The 19,937-nt window shown below is 26.0% G+C and overlaps 1 protein-coding gene across 1 annotated transcript; it reads right to left on the bottom strand.

Moving 5' to 3' along the window:
- Window positions 1–13,683: 13,683 nt before the first annotated feature.
- On the bottom strand, window positions 13,684–14,318 carry LOC110621748 (11 kDa late embryogenesis abundant protein). Its single transcript, XM_021766034.2, has 2 exons — window positions 14,197–14,318; window positions 13,684–14,110 (listed from the first exon to the last, which is right to left on the bottom strand). Exons 1-2 carry the CDS (start codon window positions 14,281–14,283, stop codon window positions 13,724–13,726), a joined length of 474 nt encoding a protein of 157 aa, XP_021621726.1. The 5' UTR covers window positions 14,284–14,318; the 3' UTR covers window positions 13,684–13,723.
- Window positions 14,319–19,937: the final 5,619 nt, after the last annotated feature.

The raw sequence follows: 19,937 nt of genomic DNA, 5'->3' as shown, positions 1-19,937 counted from the left end.
TTTCGGTCCAGTATCAGCGAAATTTAGGTGTGGTGCGATGCTCGAGGTTTCAACAACCAGGAGAGAAGAAAACTTTTCCAATGGAACAACTTCTTTACCTTTATGGGTAAAAATGGTTTTACATGTGGTTTTATCAAGATAAAATTTTGAGATTGAAGCCAATGAGGTGGGCTGGCTTGCAGTTTTTAATGTAAATGTTAATTGAGGGTGGTCATGAACAAAGTCAGGTGAGGTTAAATGGGTGTTGGCCAACAGGGATGAGGATGGAAGGGGCTTAATTGAAATCGGTTAAGTGGACAACTTAGCGGTTTTAAAAGTACGGATGGATTAAGGATGGTCACGAATAAGGTCAAATGAGGTTGTTTGAGTGTTGATCAATAAGAATGAAGGTCAAAGTGGATTAAACTGAGCATCAAATTGAGAGGAGGGAAGATTATTATGCAAAAATACATTTATATCATTGTTCCTTTTAAAAAGGTGTGAAATCCTTTCTACAGCCACTTTTGATCCTTTGCTTTTTAGAGAGAAACTTTCAACCATGGACTATAAGCATTCCTCTTGCCTGTTTTGGTATTAGTTTTGTTTGCAGAATGTGGGCATGTACTGCTAAAATGATCCAACGATTTACCGTTAAAATATTAGGTAAGGAATTCTCTCATATTTAAACTAAACCCACCCAATAGAACCATCCCCTTTCTTTCGATGGAAACCTGTGATGAATGGTTTTTGAATATCAATGAGGGCTCTAATTCTTAACATGTTGTTCAAGTCCTCCTGATTTAGCTAGTTTTCGTCAACCTCCAATGAGCCTCCTAAGAAATTTCTAATAATAACTATATTTTGGTACGTCATCATGTTCGGTGGAAGACCCAACACTTGCATCTAGAATGGTGATTCTGAGAGTTATAATTCTTCAAAAGCTATATCCACTGGCCAATCTCTAATCACAATAAGATTCTCTAATCACAATAAGATTATTGTTCAACGACCATGGTCTGTTTTCTAACCCCATGATTGCATCTTTAGAGCCGAAAAAAGTGAAGGTAAATAAGTTGTTTCCTTTAAATGACACAGCAAAAGTACCCTTAAGTAATCAAATTTTTTTCAAACAATGTCTTCACAACTGATGCACTAAAAAATCTAGATAACACTAATTTTTCGACCAGTGCCTGTCACTGAAATTTGAAACTTTTTTTAATTTATTTTTAAATCTAAAAATTGATCATTACAATTTAAATTTTGAATAAGTATCATCGATTCAAAAAGATCGCCTTCCATTAAAAAAAAGAGTGAGCCAGAAAAAGAAAGAAAAAATAAAGTAGAAGAAAAGGTAAAAAGAGTTCCAAAAGAAACAAAGGCGAAAGCTATTTTACCGAGATATCACTAGTAAATTTAGGTTTAAATTCTTAATTTTTTATATAGTATAATATAATATAATATATTTTTATTAATCATTTTATATAACTATTTATAGTTAAATAAAATCCATTATTAAATCAATTCTAATTATCGATGAGCTAATATTTATTACTTGTTGTCTAAAAATAATTTGGATCTGCAAAATTTTTTGTCATTAGTATTCCAGAATCAGATCAACCCGGCCAAAATGGTTTTTGATCTATGGATCGGAACTGCTTATTGGGACTGATTATGGGTCTTTCCTCTAGAAAAAGAACCCAATTGCCCAATTCTTCCTCTTTGTTTTTTTTTTTTTTTTTTTAAATAATTGTACAATAAAGTTTATGCAAGATAAAATTTAAAATATCAATTTTATTATTTTCAATAACTGAAAATAGATTAAATGTACTTACATTTTTATTCTTTTATTTATGGAAAAAAATATTTTAACAATTTTTTTCAGTTTCATAAACTTAATTAGATGAAAATTTTTTCCTAAATCATATTAAATATGGGATGAATTTATTTCTTTGAAATTATTTTTAAAATTTTAACTATAAAAATAAATCAAACAAAAATTTAATTTACTTAAAATCTAATTTGACGTTTATAAAATAGAAACTTTGATTCAAACAAACGGTTCGAATAAAATATATAGTAAGTTTAGAATTGGTTTAGTTTTACTTTTTGTAATTTGTAAATTAATCCTTAAAATATGTTGAAATCACATGTCAAATTCAATTACTACATTTTAAATTATAACAATTTAGTCCATAATATTTGATTTTGTTAACAAATGAGTCCCTACAATTAACACATAACTGATTTATAAATTTGATTTTATTATTATTATGAAAGCTTCAGGGATCAAAATAAAATATTGTTTAAAATATGTTTAAGTGAGCTTCCTTTCCTTTTTATCTTATTTCGTCTGCCCATTTTGCCCTCCTCCCCTTTTTACTTTTCATCTTATTTCTTCACCATCTCCTTTTTATTTTAGAAAAAATTAATACATTATAAAAAAATTTTTTAATTAATTTTTTAATTTTAAAAAATATATTAAAATATTTTTAATATTTTAAAAAATTTATTAATTAGTCTGACCATTAAATTTAGCTATTAAATATTATAAAAAAAATTAAAATATTAATATAGAGAGACCAATTAATAAATTTTTTAAAAATTTAAGAGATCAACTAATAAATTTTTTAAAATTATAAAAATTAAATAGTAAAATACAAAACGATAAAATTAATAAAAAATTAATTAATAAATCTTTTAAAATATTAAATATATTTTAATATATTTTTTAAATTGAGTGAATTTCTCTATATTATAAAATTTAAATAATAATTTTTTCTTCATTGAAATGTAAACTCCTCTCAATGCCATGGGACCAAACCTATTTTTGAACCAACATCACAATAAATTGGCACTTATTGTCAAAATTTCATCATTTTGAGCTATTAATTTTCAATGGAAATGAGTGTATTTGAAAAAGAAAAAAGAAGAGTGAAGCTAAAAAAATTCATTATTTCGAGCAACTAATTTTGGATGGAAATGGGTGTATTTGAAAAAAATATAAATATATAAAACTAATTAACTATATAGTGAATAGAAAAACCTTTCAATTTAAATTTATGCTTAAATCATTATTAAAAATAAATAAAAATTGTCCCTTTATACATTAATTTAATAATTTGAGAAGAGAGCTAGTTAAAGACGTAAATAAATATTAGAAGTAACGTACCGACATGAAAATATATTCATTAATGCTATTTGGACTTATAAGGAAATACATTGCATATATTCACCGATTCAATTAATAACTAAGTCAATTACTTTATTATTATTATTAAAAATTCTTAAATTGTCTTAATCAACTATAAATTCTAAACTCATTTACATTTTCTCATTATTACTTATTTCATTACTTCATTGGTTGAAATTTCAGGGTTAGCTCAAAGTTCAAATCATTTGAATAAGAAGATGACTTCAAAGTTTTCAAAATTAAGAATTATTATTACTATTATTTTAATTAGTTTCTTTAATTAAGTTAAAATTAGGTTAATTTCCTTTTCATTATTAAGAAATAGATTCATGGAAAAAAAAAAAAAAACTCATTAAAACATTGGATTGGGTAGATTTTATAATATGTGATTCATTGCATCCATCCCTTAGAAATTGACTAAAACAAACAAAGTACTTTCAAATTAATAAAACTAAACAAAGTACTGCCATCAAGACAAAGTGCGTAGCCTATCCTATCCCTACTTGTTTACGTGGCAAGGGATTAATGTCCAACTGGGCAGGTGTCAACAACTGCAATGCCAAAAAAAAAATGTTTTTATAAAAAAAATAAATTATTATAATTAAATTACAATAATTATCATTTTTTTATTATTTAAAATATCTCCATACACTGATTTTATTATCGATATATTTTCAATATAATTCACTAGCCAATCAGCTCATTTTATTATAGAATTGACATTTAATAATATTTATGGTAAAAAAAATATTTTCATTAAAGTTATTGCGTTTAAATTTATAAAAAAATAATATTTTTATAATAATATAACTTAAATATTTTAATCTATTATCTATAAATCATATTTATCGAGATTTTAATTTTATTTTTTTAAAATTTGAATATATAATTTAGTCTATTACCTATAAAAATAGTATTTGATATATCTATTAAAATTTAAATAATTTAATTAACTTATTAGCTTTTGAACTCATATTTTTTTATTTAAAATTTATATTTTTAAAATTTAAATATTACATGAAACTCACTTAATAATTTAACATTACGAAATATTTTTTTAAAAAATAAAATTTATTTTTTTTAAAATTTAAATAATTTAATATATAATTTCAATCATATAAATATATTAATAATTAGGTAAAAAAATATAAAATATTATTTTTAATAATAAAATAGTGCAATAAATTAAATTAAATAATAGATAAATAATTTAATAAAAATTTGAAATTAAAATCTTTAAAAAAAATTTTTAAATTGAAAAATAATATATATATATTAAAGATAATTAGTATTTTTTTATAAAAAATTAAATAATTTAATTTTATAAAATATAATAATATTTTAATTAAATAATTTTAAAATAAAACTAAATTAATAAATTTCTTAAATATACCTTTTTCCTTAATTATTTAGATTTAAAAAATAAATAAATACACCTAAATAATTTGAAAATTTTCAGGGCCATAACTCCATTTGCCATCTGGCTCCGCAAGTGGGTGCCAGGTTGAATTCCCCTCCCCCTTTTTCCACCCACCGCACATCTTACCTGACAGAAAAAATATATATATATTAAAGGAAATTTATTATTTAATCTCTAAAATATTTTCATTATTAATAAATTAATCACAATATTTTTATAAACTTATTAAAATATTTATTCATAAAATAATATTTTATTTTATTTTTATTAAAAAAATAAAAAAATTAAAATTTAATTTTATCTAAATAAAATTCTTTATTTAATTTTTAAATATTATTATTATTTAACAAATTAATTTTTATATTTTTAAAAATTTATTAAAATTTTTTATTATTTTTAAACTTATTAATTTTTTTTATTTTTATTTTATCGATGATATTTCTACTGAAAAAAAAAAAGAAGAGGAAGAGATATATCAAAATTGAAAAAAAAAAAACAGTGAAGGGTTAATTTGATTTTTTATTATATTTTTAACAGTAAATATAAATAAAAAAATATTTTATTAATAAAAAATAAAAATATTTTAATAAATTTTTAAAAATATAAAACCTAAATAATAAATTTTTCAAACAAAAATTTAAAAATATCCGAAAATTAACTAAACCAAACAAAGTACTGCCATCAATTTATTATTATTATTATTATTATTATGACGTGGCTTTCACGTTTATTTAACTCCCTAATATTGCGATTTTTTATACATATTTTTAGTAATTTTTATATAAATTTTTATTAATTTTTAATCATATAAATTTAATTTCATTATCATAATAAATTTTACTCTTAACTAAAATTAATTACATTAAACTTTAATCAATTTATGTGGTTAATTAAAAAATAATAATTTTAATTGAATGAAATCTGTGGTTAATTAAAAAATAATAATTTAATTAAATGAAATATAAAAGTTATAATTTAATTAGCTTTATTATATTAATTTTACTGAAACTAATTCTAAAATTTCATTAGAATTTCAAAATCAATCAAATTAATATTTCATATCATTTTATTTCAATCCATTAAAATTATAATTTTATTTCAGTATATTAATATTATTTCTATATAAATAATTTTATTTATTTAGAATATAATTATAAAAAATAATAGTTATATAAATTATGTATATTTACGCTTCCTCAAAATACATCTAATGATTTAAAATAAATTAAAAATATTATAAATTATATTAAAATTTAACACATTAAATTCTATTATAGTCAATTATAAATCAAATTTGCATATTCAATAATTAACACTCTACATAGATATTATAAAAAAGTATATAAAATTTTCTAATAAATTTTAAATAATAATAGTTATACTTGCTATTATATTATTTTTTTAAAGTAAAACTATTAATTATATTAATAAAATTCTGTCAAATAAAGAGGAATATTATCCCAAACAGAGAGACGATTATATCTGATAGAATCTCTAGCCAAAATATGAGCAGTTAGAGTAGCATTATGACGAATCCATCTCACAGAAATATCAGTTCTAGAGTATAATAAAAATTTACAATCATTCAAAATTAAATCACTGTATAAGATAATTTGACAAAAATACTATTCCTTCTTTCTCATTTATCGAGTATAAATCATTAAAGTTTTTCGAATAAAGTCACGGAAGAGAGCTTCTATGAGATAAACCTCGAATAAGGTTCCAAAACTGACGTCGTCGTTGCGATTCCGGAAATCCATAATAACTAGTAAACTTTCATTGAGCATTACCTTTCGAAACAACCGAATTAATAAAATTTGAAGAAAAGTCAACCACAGAAACGGACTCATGACTCTTCCACATTAACAAAAACTCTCCTCCCAATTATTGTCTATTAAATGAGGAGCGACCATCAAAATGTAAAAAAATTACGAAAAAATTACATACGAGAACTAAGAGTTTTTATTTCTATTAAAAATAAAATATCCGGCTTGTAACTAGAAACTAAATCTTTCAATGTAATAACTGTCCGAGAATTGTCAGTCAAAGAGATCTGCATATTCTGAAAATTGATTGGATTGTATGTGAGAAACATCCCCACCATACATAAATTATAAGTGACGATCAGAATATCTCTGAAACTCTTAATAGGGATAACAATATCTTCTTATTTATCGATAGTCAATTGACGCATATTGTCTTTCATGGAAGGAAAAAGAAAAAACTAGATTTAAGAAAAAAAAATGTGAGACCATTAAATTATAAAGAGACCATAGAGAAAAATTTGCGTAGAAAGTCCTATTCAACAATGATTACTTATTATTATATTATTATAATAAACGGTAAACAGTAAAATTAATTATTTAAAATTAAAATAAATTAAATAAATTTTAAAAATTAATTGACAAAATTAAATTAATAAAAATTTAAAGCAGATTTATCATTGTTTCTTATTTATTATAAAAATCAATTTAAAGCATATTGCTTAAGTTAAGAATAATAGGTAAAAATGAATACTTTGTACTTTATGTATATTTTGATGTAATAATATAAGGAGATGGATTAATTACTTATTTTGTTATAAATACAATTAATATTATTTAGTAAATAAAAGATTATGTGATCATAAATACAATTGAGATTTTATTGTATAATATAATTTAATCATAAATAAATGTTATGAGAGGCCCGATTAAATACATGGAGTGATATTAAACAAAGAAATATTTACGTAAAATTAAAATGATATTTTTTGTTATAAAATATTGTAATAAAATTAAATTATCAAGTATTACTGGAGATTCTCTTATATATATATATATTTTCTTGAAAAGAAATAAATATATAATAGAATGCAAATTGAAAATGAAGTAGTGATTAAAATTTACTAAATCAAGAAAACAATTAACATGTGAATATCGATAAAAGAACCTTTTTGAAATGAGATTTCAATAATTCATTTTTCATTTTATTATAATAAAAAATGACAATGGACACTCTTTCTTTTTTTTTTTTTTTTACAAAAGAAGGACAATGCATTCTTTAGATAAGTAAAAATACCCTTTCCCACTTTCAAACTGACATTTGCATCCTTGGCACATAATCCCTTTCTTTTTTTTTTTTTTTTTTCCTATGAAAATGGTATTATGCACAAATGTATACAAGTCTCTTCCTTGCATTTTTTTTCCTCTAATTTATAGAGAGAAATTTCTCGCATTTCAATCTTTTTCTTCTTTCAATCATATAGGTTGAGTTTATTATCTTGAGAAGAACGAAAAAGTTAATTTTAATTTATTGTTTACTGAATTTTGACTCTATCAGCTAATGATCCCCTCTCCTTATTCACATCTTGATTAGAAGGTTTCGTAATGTTGTTTTTATTTGTGTTTAGCCTACAAATCTTGGTTTTCAAGTAGAGGACTTTTTTAGCTGATCTGCTCTTGAAAAATTAGGTTTAATTGAGAATTTCTTTTTTAAATTCATCGACGTAGAAAAAAATGAAAATAAATTAATTTATTATTTATAATATCTATTTTATTTTCGTGATTTTAAATTAAAAGTTTGTTAGACAATTCTTAATAAATAAAATGCAAAACTAAAGCTATAATAAAATATTACAATATTTAAATGCTGTTAAAGAAATTAATCTATTCAAAATAATGTTTGACAAAAAATAAAGTCGGTAATAAAATTTAATATCTTACTTATAATAATTTATTTTTATAGATATTAAAATAAATTAAAAATTATATTAAAAAAATTAAATGTATATAGTGAGTGGTGGGCAGTTTAATATATTATTTTCACTCTCTCCCTTAATACTACCTGAGAGTTTTTTTTCTCTGTTAAACGTACTAATAATCATTTTTTTTAAATAAAAGTGAATTTCTTTTTTATTATTTTTATAGATTTCAAATAATATATTTTATGTGGGTAACGATCTCTTGCACCTGTGTCATGCAACCTCCTTTATCCGCGAGAAACAAAAGGTGTTGATTATGTTTCATAATACAAGATGCATTTTTAGATCCTCAACAAATTGAATTTTTTTTATCGTGTGTTATATGGACTCTTGTTGGATCCTATAGTTTATATCCATATATTTTTTTTAAGTTTAATTTTTTTATTTAAATATATTTTTAGTAGATATCATTTGTTTGTTTTGTAAAATATGTAGTTAATATCTATAGAAAATTCTTAAAATAAATTTTATAATAATATATTATATATATTTTTTAAAATATATTAACTGAAATATAAATAATTAAAATTTTTTTTTTTTTTTTTTGAAATGGAGGATGGAGGATTCAAACCTGAGATCTATCAGGTTTAACCGGATGCACTTATCATCAGATTAAGCCTGGAAGTGCTATAAATAATTAAAGTTGACGCTTGTTTTTTATACATATAATATTTTTTAAAATATTTAAAAAATAAGTCATAATTAGTTAAGATAACTTTAAAATCTAAAATACTTTGTTTTTAACAAAATTGAAATATACAAAACGATTTAAAACATCAAAAACTCTACTAAAAAATCTTTTTGAAACCTATTGAATCTCTAATGATTGCGTGTAGTGTGCACGCGCTACTAGAGCGCTAGGAAGTGCCCTAGCACGGCTTAAGCCACTGGAACGCACACCAGCACGACCTAAGCTGTAGCCCAGGCGCTAGTGGCCTGAGCCAAGATCTAGAAACTATGGAAACCATATTGCTTGCGACCTGCATGCAAAGAGTTCTCCATATGCAACTAACCCTCCTCCACCCTCTACATCTACCTATTTTTTGGCTTTAAAAGTCAAACCAACCTTCTGCTACTTCAAATTAAGCCAATCTTCTTCTTCTTCTTCTTCAAATTCCTCAGCAGTTATTCCTCTGCTCCTTTAAATTTCTCTGCTCATGTATGTTTAAATATATATTTATCTTCTTACTTTTATTTTAAGATGTACATTTTCAAATAAAATATGTTTACGTTTACTTTTATTTTTTTAAATGTGTAGAAATATGTTTATGTAAATATATATTTATTTTTTATTTTTATATGTGTATAAATATGAAGTAATTAGGTTTTTTATTATTATTATTTTTAATCTAAAATACAATTTTACATTAGTATAGCAATAAAATATTTATTTTGAGTTATATAGAAAAATTGTAATAATTGTAATTTAGTGTTATAATAAATATGTTTATTGTGATTTATTGAGAAATAATTCTTTTATTATGATTTAGTTTAGTAATATATTTTTTTGTTATTTCGTGTATAACATTTTAATTATAATTTATTTGGTAATATTTCTTTACTGTAATTTACTATAGTAACATATATATATATATATATATATATATATATATAATTTTAAATTTTGTGCCATTATAATTCATGCAAACTTAATTCAGTTAAAATGCTTTAATTTAAAAAAATCCAGCAAAAAAAATTCAGTAAAGTTAAATTCGTAAATAAAATACACATTTAAACAAAAATTTATTATTTAGATTAATTTCTTTTAGCATATTCAAATAATGAAATTATTAGCAGAAATAGTACAAATATTAATGAGAAAACTGTATATTTTTATTGTGTATATTTTACAAAAATATTACAACTATATATATACAGAAGAGTATGAGCTAATTATGACAAGAATAATAATCGCTATAATTATGCTAAACAAATCTTCTATAATCATACAAAGACTGATTTCCTATAATCATGTTAACACCCCTCAAACTCAAGGTGGTAGCGCAGGTGCCAACTTGAGTTTGCATAAGAGATCTTGGAAGCGAGCTGGAAGATGCGGTTTGGTGAAAATATCTGCAGTTTGGCTAGCAGACGAGACAATAATCAAACATATGATGCCGTGAGCAACATGATAACGTACCAAATGACAATCAATTTCGATGTGTTTGGTACGCTCTTGAAAGACACTATTATGAGAAATTTGTATGGCACTTCTATTGTCACAATAATGCATGGTGGCAGAAGACTGAGTGAACCCCATATAAGTTAATAGCCATCATAACCAAAGTAGTTCAGATGTAGCATCAGTAAGAGCACGATATTTAGATTTAGTGCTAGAACAACCAATAACAATTTGCTTTTTGCTATGCCAAAAGATAAGAGAATCTCCCAAGAAGAAACAATAACCCGTTGTGGAGCGACGATCAGTTGGATCACCGGCCCAATCAGCATCAGAGTAACCAGATAATAACAAGGAGGTAGCAGAGAAGTGTAAACCATGAAAAAAGTTCCTTTGATATATCAAAGGATTTGAAGCACTGTAGAGAAATGAGTTGAGCGAGGAGCAGACATAAACTGAAGAAATGAGTTGAGCGAGGAGCAGACATAAACTGACTGACCGGATAGAACGACGGAGAGTAGTGGTAGGAGGAGATGCAGGCACAGGTACAGAATCAACAACTGGTGCAGGTTCAACAAGAGCAGGTGGAGGTAGAACGACGGAGAGCAGTGGTAGGAGGAGATGCAGGCACAGGTACAGAATGTGCAGGTTCAACAAGAGCAGGTGGGGGTGAGCTGGTATCAGATTCAGAGAATCAAGAATGTGGCGATGCTTGCGTTCGACTCGCCCATTCTGCTGAGAGGTGTGAGGACAAGAGCAGGTGGGGGTGAGCTGGTATCAGATTCAGAGAATCAAGAATGTGGCGATGCTTGCGTTCGACTCGCCCATTCTGCTGAGAGGTGTGAGGACAAGAACGTTGGACAACAGTTCGCCAACGACAATACACTAAAATTTGCGCCTTTTAAAAAAACTTTTCATACCTTAAACCTAGAAATTATAGTTGGAGTCAGTTAGAAGTGTTGCAATAGGTTTTGAAATGTCAGATTTCTCCATCTATTCCTCGATTGCAAAGGAACAGAGATGAATAATGTGTAAAATACGAGCAGAGTTTGGTGGCTTGGTGGAAAACTAATCAGAATTGCAGAGAGAGAAAATCTCAGAAACTAGAAATCGAAGAGATATTAACAGAAATAGTACAAATAATAATAAGAAAATTGTGTATTTCTATTGTATATATTTTATAAAAATATTACATTTACACATATAGAAGAGTATGGGTTAATTATGATAAAAATAATAATAGCTATAATTATGACAAAAATAATAATAGCTATAATTATGTTAAATAAATCTCCAATAATCATGCAAAAATGAATTTTCTATAATAATCATATTAACAGAAATCATGTATTCAAATTTTTGATAAAAAATAATTTCATTTCAGATATTTATTTTTGAATATTCTAACAAAAACTAATGAAGCTTCATCACAATTAAAAAATAATTAAAAAAATTAAAATATTAAAAATAAAATATACTTTTTTATAACCTTACAGGTTGTTGTATTTTTTAATTGCGTTTGAGAGTTAAAAGTTTCTCTTTAAAATTTTCTTCATAGAACTTTTGTAGCATCGAATAAAAAATTTCCATAAAATACGGAAATTCTGTACACCGTAAGAGTGAGAGTGAGAGCGTGGTGGAACGCCCCTCAGCTCCTAGGCAAGAGGGAGCGTGAGAGCCCCTAGAACTGCCGAACAAGTTACTGCTAGGCAAGTTAAAGCTATTGCTCGAAAAATAACTTTATTTAATCTCTAATTTTCATTTCACTTTAGATTTAAGCTGATTTAAAAAAAAATCATTTACAAATTTATTAAAAATAATTTATAATATAATTTCTACAATTTAATAAAATTCCAATAATTTAATCCCCATAACATTTCATTTTTAATATCTAAATTCAATTCACGATTAAAGAGTCCAATTGTTTTCATAATTTCAAATTTTAATTTAATTGAAATCTTCAATTTATAATTAAATAAATAACAATTAAAAAATTAATTTAAAGAACTCCAAAACTGAATTATTTAATATAAAAATTAATATTAAAAATATAAATACTAATGTGAATTTTTGTAAACCTAAAAAAGGAACGCTTATTTAATGGTCAAAAAAAAAATCTTCTTTACAAAAAAGAAAAAAGAAAAAGAACACATATATGACCCGCCTACTAAATTAAATCAAAACGAATAAATTATTACTAAAAACAGTAGTTTTATTTAATCTCAGAAAATAATTTTATTTAATCTTTAATTTTTATTTTTCTAATTTGATAAAAAGAATCATTTATAAATTATATTAAAAATAATTTATAATATAATTTCTACAATTTAATAAAATTTCAATAATTTAATACCCATAACATTTCATTCTTAATATCTAAATTCATTAAAAAGTTCAATTGTTTTCATAATTTCAAATTTTAATTTAATTGAAATCTTCAATTTATAATTAAATAAATAACAGTTAAAAAAACTAATTTAAAAGAACTCCAAAACTGTAATGTGAATTTTAGTAACCCTCAAAACAGTCAAAAAATAAGAGAAAAAAAAAAGTTTTTCAAGAAGAAAGAAAAATAAAGAACACATATAACCCGCCATGACCAAACCAAAACCAACAAGTTACTGCTCGGCAAGTTAAAGCTATTGCTCCCAAAATAATTTTATTTGATCTCTAATTTTCATTTCTCTTTAAATTTAAGTTGATTTGATAAAAAAAATTATTTATAAATTATATTAAAAGTAATTTATAATATAATTTCTACATTTTATTAAAATTTCAATAATTTAATCCCATAACATTTCATTCTTAATATTTAAATTCAATTCAAGATGATTAAAGAGTTCAATTGTTTTCATAATTTCAAATTTTAATTTAATTGAAATCTTCAATTTATAATTAAATAAATAACAGTTAAAAAAACTAATTTAAAAAACTCTAAAACGGAATTATTTAATATTAAAATTATAAAAACTAGTGTGAATTTTAGTAAACCTCAAAAGGAACACTTATTTAACGGTCGTAAAATATAAAAACTAGTGTGAATTTTAATAAATCTCAAAAGGAACATTTATTTAACAGTCGCAAAAAAAAGGCAAAAAAAAAACACACATATGACCCGCTATGACCAAACCAAAAGTACACAAGCAAAACACTGAAGCAACAAATATCTTAGAATAGCTGTCTGCTTTGCCACCACCAGGCAGATCCCTAGCTAAACACGGGTGTTGATCTTAGAATAGCTGGCTGCTTTGCCACCACCAGGCAGATCCCTAGCTAAACACGGGTGTTGTGGCCGGTGGTGTCTCCGGGCAACCCAGTTGGATGAGTCCTCCTTACACCCGTGGGATCCACTTGTCCACCATAGGGCTGGCCTGTGCCGTGTCCAGGCACTGCCGACATTTGCTGTGTTCCCGTGGGATAACCAGGCGTCCCCGTTGCAGAAGCAGAGTGTGGATGGGCAAGTGGTTCAGTGCCATAAGCACCGCCACCAGTCTCTCCTGTTGTGTAACTTGCATGACCACCAACCTTAGCCGCCTGCCTCGCTGCTGCGTTTTGCTCATGCGCCTCCAGTTTGTTCCATTCTGCCTCCGCCTTCCTCTCTTCCTTCTTTTGAGTTGCCATTTCCTTCTGCATTGGATCATGTGCCGATATCTTATCCACCTGCACCCATGAATCCAAAATTTCCTTCATTTCTTCAAATAATTACATAAAAAATTTCCAATATATTTTTTTAAAACAAATTCAACCTTCTCTTGAACGGTGGCTTTGGTCTTTTCCATGCCAGCCTTGGCGGAGGCTGCAGCATTGGCAGCGGTTTCCTTCATCGACTGCATTTTCGATTTCTTCTTAATCAAACTTGAGTTTTTCGATTTGGATATGCATGGAGGATGGTGTTTTGATTATATAGAATCAGGAGATGCTGTTGCGCTGACACGTATACACTGTAAGTGTACACGTGACTTTCAATGAGTACTCTTTCACCGCATGTTCTGTCACGTGTAATGTAGGGGCAAGTTTATTACGTGTCGAGTTTTTTGAGGTATGTGTGGCGGAAGGAAGCCGGCTATTGTTACGCATGTCAATCTAATGAGCTCTGCATTTTTCGACCCATAGAGTTTGGTCCGACTTCATGGGCGAAAGCTTACAATAATCCAAATTACCAAGAAAAACTGAAAGCTTTTGCCCTTTTATTTTGTGTTTTCGTATATAGAGTTTTTTTAAATTAAATTTAAAAAGAATTATTTTGCTTTTTTAGTGAATATCTTCCTCATCAATCTAAATTAATTAAATTAATATTTAAATTTAGATATAAAATTATTTAAACGAAAAATAAAAATTATTTTACTAACCTTAAATTTTTTTTATGTACTGTTACTAAATGCTATGTTGATTAATGTAAAAATAATATTATTTATTTATTTAAATTCATAATAATTAATAATATTTTAATAATAACACTTATTAATTTAGTTTGGTAATAAGTATATTTCAATAAATTGAAGAGATCTCAAATTTTAATTTTTTAATTTTTAATTTTTAATTAAAAAAATAATATTTTAATAATAAAAAATTAAATAATTGAGAGATTCACAAAATGCATTTAAACTAATTAGTGAATTTAACTTTAAATAAGAGAGAGAAGAAAGAGGAAGAAAGCCAATGATCGTGTTGTTGAAAACAGGTTGCGTTTTTTGCTATTGCAAGGCTGCTTGCTTTAACTGGCGCGCGGTACTGCAATTCATTCTCTGGCTTGGTCGGCGAGCAGTGGTTATACTCCAAACAATGCCTAAAAAGGATATAACCGAGTCCAACTGAGTTTTGTAAAACTCAACAAAACTCAAATTTAGTTGATTAATTTTCTTTTAAATTTATATTCTATTATTTTAAATTTAAATAGAATATTAATAAATTTAAATTTAATTTATTTAACGAATAAAATTATACAAATTAAAGTTTTATCGAATTTAATTTTTAATAACTCACGAATAATTTAATTTATTTATTGATATAATAAATTTTAATTTAAAAATAAAAATTAAAATTAATAAATTTAAAATTAAATAATTTTAATTAAATAAATATATATATAAATTAATCCGTAGACCGGTATGAGATCTTAAAATTTTAATAATTTAAAATATTTATAAATTTTAAGAATATAATTAAATTACATTAAATTAAACATTAAAAAACTTAAGTTGGACGCATGAAAATTAATGCGGTATTTGAATTTAATTCTCTTATTACTTTAATTTCAACCTGTTTAATGATGTTGTTTATGAATGGTTTGTAAATATGTTTATGAACTCGTTTAAATTCTTAAACCACCTGAATATTGTAAAATTTAAATTTAATTTAATTATTAAATGAGTTTAAATATAAAATTTAAATTTATTTTATTTAAAAATTAAGTTAAATTAAATTAATTTTTAATTAAGATAAATTTCAAATAATTAATGACACTTTTACGTCATTAGTCTGAAATTGGCTTGTTAGGCTTTCTGCCAATGCGTAAAATTCTCTGTTAGGGTTTCTGCTTATGCGTAAAAGTCTCTATTGGATAAGACCATCTTTTTATTTGATGGAATTGGAATATACATTTCATCCCATTAAATTTTTTTAATGCAATGCCTTTGCACAGTAAAAAGAAAAAAAAGCCTTTAAATGGGTTTAGTGATATTAAAAGGATTCTCATTAATTAATTTATTTTTTAATGTTAAACAATTGATTAATAATTTTACTATAAAGCAATTAATTAATATATAAAACACACGCATTTAATCATATCAAATTTAATTTATATACTCTCTTATATTTATGAAAGAAATTCATATATATTTTTTTAATTTTTACAAGAAACTTAGTTATTAGAAATCTAAAGAAGGCTAAGATAAACAATCTTCAACAATATGTGTTGCAGATGAAAAAACCATGAGATGTGAGATTGAAACTGTGAGATCATGAATATGAGATGAAAATTAAAGGCCATGAATGTGAATGAGATTTTCGACGGCATATGAGAAGTGAATCTGAAAGAAGACCGTGGGATGAAATCCAATTTGCTTGTGCATGTGCAAAAACGAATATAAATTTTTTAAAATGGCATTATTATCCAAGAAAAGGAAATTCAAAGACAGAATGGGGAGATTGAATGGGTCTTTTCTTTGGCAGAGTAAGGACTTATTTTACTGAGATTAGGGTTTTCTTATTTAAGAGTTTAGTTAATTAGGGATTTATGAGAAGGAATAAGGGTACTCGCATCATTTTTACAATTCAGTAACATTTAAAATGGATAGAGGGGCCTTTTAATTAATTAATTGTAATGTGAGAAACGATTTAATGTGTTTTTTAAAATACGGAGACTAACTAATGAGTTTTCTAAACAAAATAGACTAAATAGTTATTTTACGGGATTTAATATTAGTCAAAAGGCCAAATGTACTCTATATTAACTACAAATATCAAATTTTATTTTTCAATTTAAATTTGGTATCATTAAAAGGGATAAATCATAATTACTTATTAAAATTTGAAAGCATGAGTTACGCTCTATTCAATTGTATCATGAGTTTTGTTAACGTGAGAGCATGACATGACAATAACATGTTAGATTATAGGATAATTTCGTTAGTCTTTAATCATAGAAATAACAATAGCGTGTATTTGAGACAAAGTATAAAATTCAAAGTTTAATCAGTAATTAAATTAGTATAGAGTGCAATTATAAAATTTTATAAGGGGAAATTTTTTGTATGGAAAAGACAATGTGAGATAAGGCAAAACAAAACTCACACCATATCTACACAACAAAGGGTGGCATAGAGGAACACGGTCGAGGCCATGTGTAATGGCAAAAAAGCAAATCCTTGGCTATGTTCACAGACAAAATTGAGGCAACAGATACCACCTTAGTTATATGTAAAGGGCATTCGACATGAGCATGCCATGTTACCTCTCAAAAAACCTAAGAAGTTTCCGATTTTAAGAGATTTCCTTTCCTTTTTAGGAGATTGCCTCTCCAAAACTTAAAAAGAGTCCAAAAAGAATTACAAATATGACTCATCAAACACAAAAAAAAAAAAAAAAAAAAAAAAGATCTAGCCATCAAATAGTGCCTATTATCCAATTTTTGTTGCATATGATTTTTGGGCATGTGTTAATTCAAATTTATATTTAAGATTAAAATGTTAGACACATAATCCTCAATTTAATTCATTGGCTTGATTAAACTTAAATCATCTTGAGACTCTTTTATGTTAAAGTCGTTTGATTAGTTTATAACTTCACATTCAAGACATAAATTAATTAAATATAAGTTGAATGGCAACTAAACACTAAACCGACCATCTAACCTAGGAAAGTTATGCATGACTTGAATTTTACGATCTTAAAGAAACAATCAATACAGCCATTAAGCTTTTTTTTTTGAATAAAAATGTAAATTTCATTAACATTCAAAAACGATCAACTCAGAAATACAATCAGGAGGCGAGAAAAAAATTTTCAATCAGGTCCGGAATACCAGTAAGCGCATGAGTACACCATTAGCAGACTTACAAACAAAGTTAATAGAAATACAAATCATCTCCGAGATAAGAGACTTATAATAAAAAACAAGACTATCAAATGATGACAAATCCTGATAATTGGGATCAGCTATAACTCAAACTAAAAGTTGAGCGTCTGACTCCATAATAACCGAGGACCAACCACCATCCTAGAGCCAGCTTAAAGCTTCCCTAAAAGCCATGGCCTCAGCCGTAGAAGCATCAAAATTACCAAAAATTCGTTGTTGATGTGCTGCAATAAACTCACCATTTCATCCCCTTAAAACACAACATATTCCCATAGCCTGATGTAGGAATAATGCAGCATCAACATTTAGCTTACAACTTTCAATAGGTGGCTTTTTCTATTGGACGCAAACCGGAGCATTAACAATCAACTCCCTGCAACTTCTAGCCGCCTCCCAATCTTGAAGAAGAGACTTTGCACGCCTAATCACAACATGAGGTGGATATCTTTTCTGTTTTCATACCACAACGTTTTTATTCTCCCATAAAACCCAAACTACCATAACCACCATGTGTAAAGTGAAACAAAAATTGAATTGCATACCCGAACAAACCAATCACTAAACGACTGCATGTGGAGGAAAAGCCAACCAAATTCAGTCATCATCCAACAATCACGGGCAAAAGGGCAAGTAACCAGAGCATGTATTATCGTTTCACTTTGACTAGAGCAAATAAGACAAGACTCACTGACTTGGATATTCCTACGAATTAAATTAACCAAGCATGGAATAGCATTAAGGCAAGTCTGCCATACAAGATTCAAAACCTTCGGTGGAGCCCGAATATGCCAGAGTTTCTTCCACATTGATCTAACCGCAACTGAGCAACTCAAGTGAGTAGTTTATGTTAAGAATCTATAAGCACTTCGAACCGAATAGAATCCATGTTTCTCAAATTTTCATACTCAATTATCTGCTTGCCCAGTGATACTCAAAGGGATAGACAATATATTGTGAGCATCAACCTGATTAAATATAGACAGAATCAAATTCATTTTCCATCATCTCTGTTGAATGAGATCAGAAACCAAAAACACGTCACAATTATATAGTATGTAATCTTTTAGTTCATTTTAATTTAGTTTCCATAATTCAAATGTAATTATTCAATTTAATTTAGCTACAATTATATACATTTGACCATTTCTATAAATAAATGTGTGACAATGTGATAACCACTCACAAATAATAAAAGTAAAATATAAAATTTTAGCCTGATTTACCCTCTCAATATAGAGTTATATATATAAATATTCATCCTCTACTATTTTCTATAAAAACATATATTACAAGTTTAAGTTATTTATTCGACAATCTAATTATACATTCAATTAATCCCTCACTAAAAACCGTTTATAGTAAATTTATTGGTTAATCTCTTTCAATTTCCTCTAGAAACAAGTCCAATATATTTATTATATATTTATTATACATTATAAAAAGTGTTTTCAACTGCATGAGCAAAGTCTTCCATCTCATGTCGAAACTTCTCTCGTTCTCGTGGGACTGCAATATACTGGTAAAAGTACTCTCTGTATAATGAAGAAAATCTCTTCTACTCAATTGGATAAAAATCATTTTCTACGATGCAAAAACTCTTCTCTTTAATTGAGCAAAATTACTCACCACAATATGCAAAGCTAGTCTCTACAACAGGCAAAGCTAAATAATTATCAATCATACCCCTATTTATAGTGTTTGTTTAGTTCTAATCTAATAGAAAATCTCATCTAATATAGGAATAACACATAAATAAAATAGTACTTTTATAGTCATTCACAAGGAATAAGTCTCCTGCTCTATTTAGAAAAGAGAGTTCTATTAATATTATGACCCATAAATTCAATACAATCACCCCTTTAATTAAAAATTGACCAACTATAACATACCTTGGGTGCCTTCCATCATCAA

Source organism: Manihot esculenta, chromosome 8 (genome assembly GCF_001659605.2).
Source record: "Manihot esculenta cultivar AM560-2 chromosome 8, M.esculenta_v8, whole genome shotgun sequence".
Taxonomy (NCBI): domain Eukaryota; kingdom Viridiplantae; phylum Streptophyta; class Magnoliopsida; order Malpighiales; family Euphorbiaceae; genus Manihot; species Manihot esculenta.
Note: the sequence above shows the minus strand (reverse complement) of the source record. Positions and strands in the feature narration are given on the sequence as shown.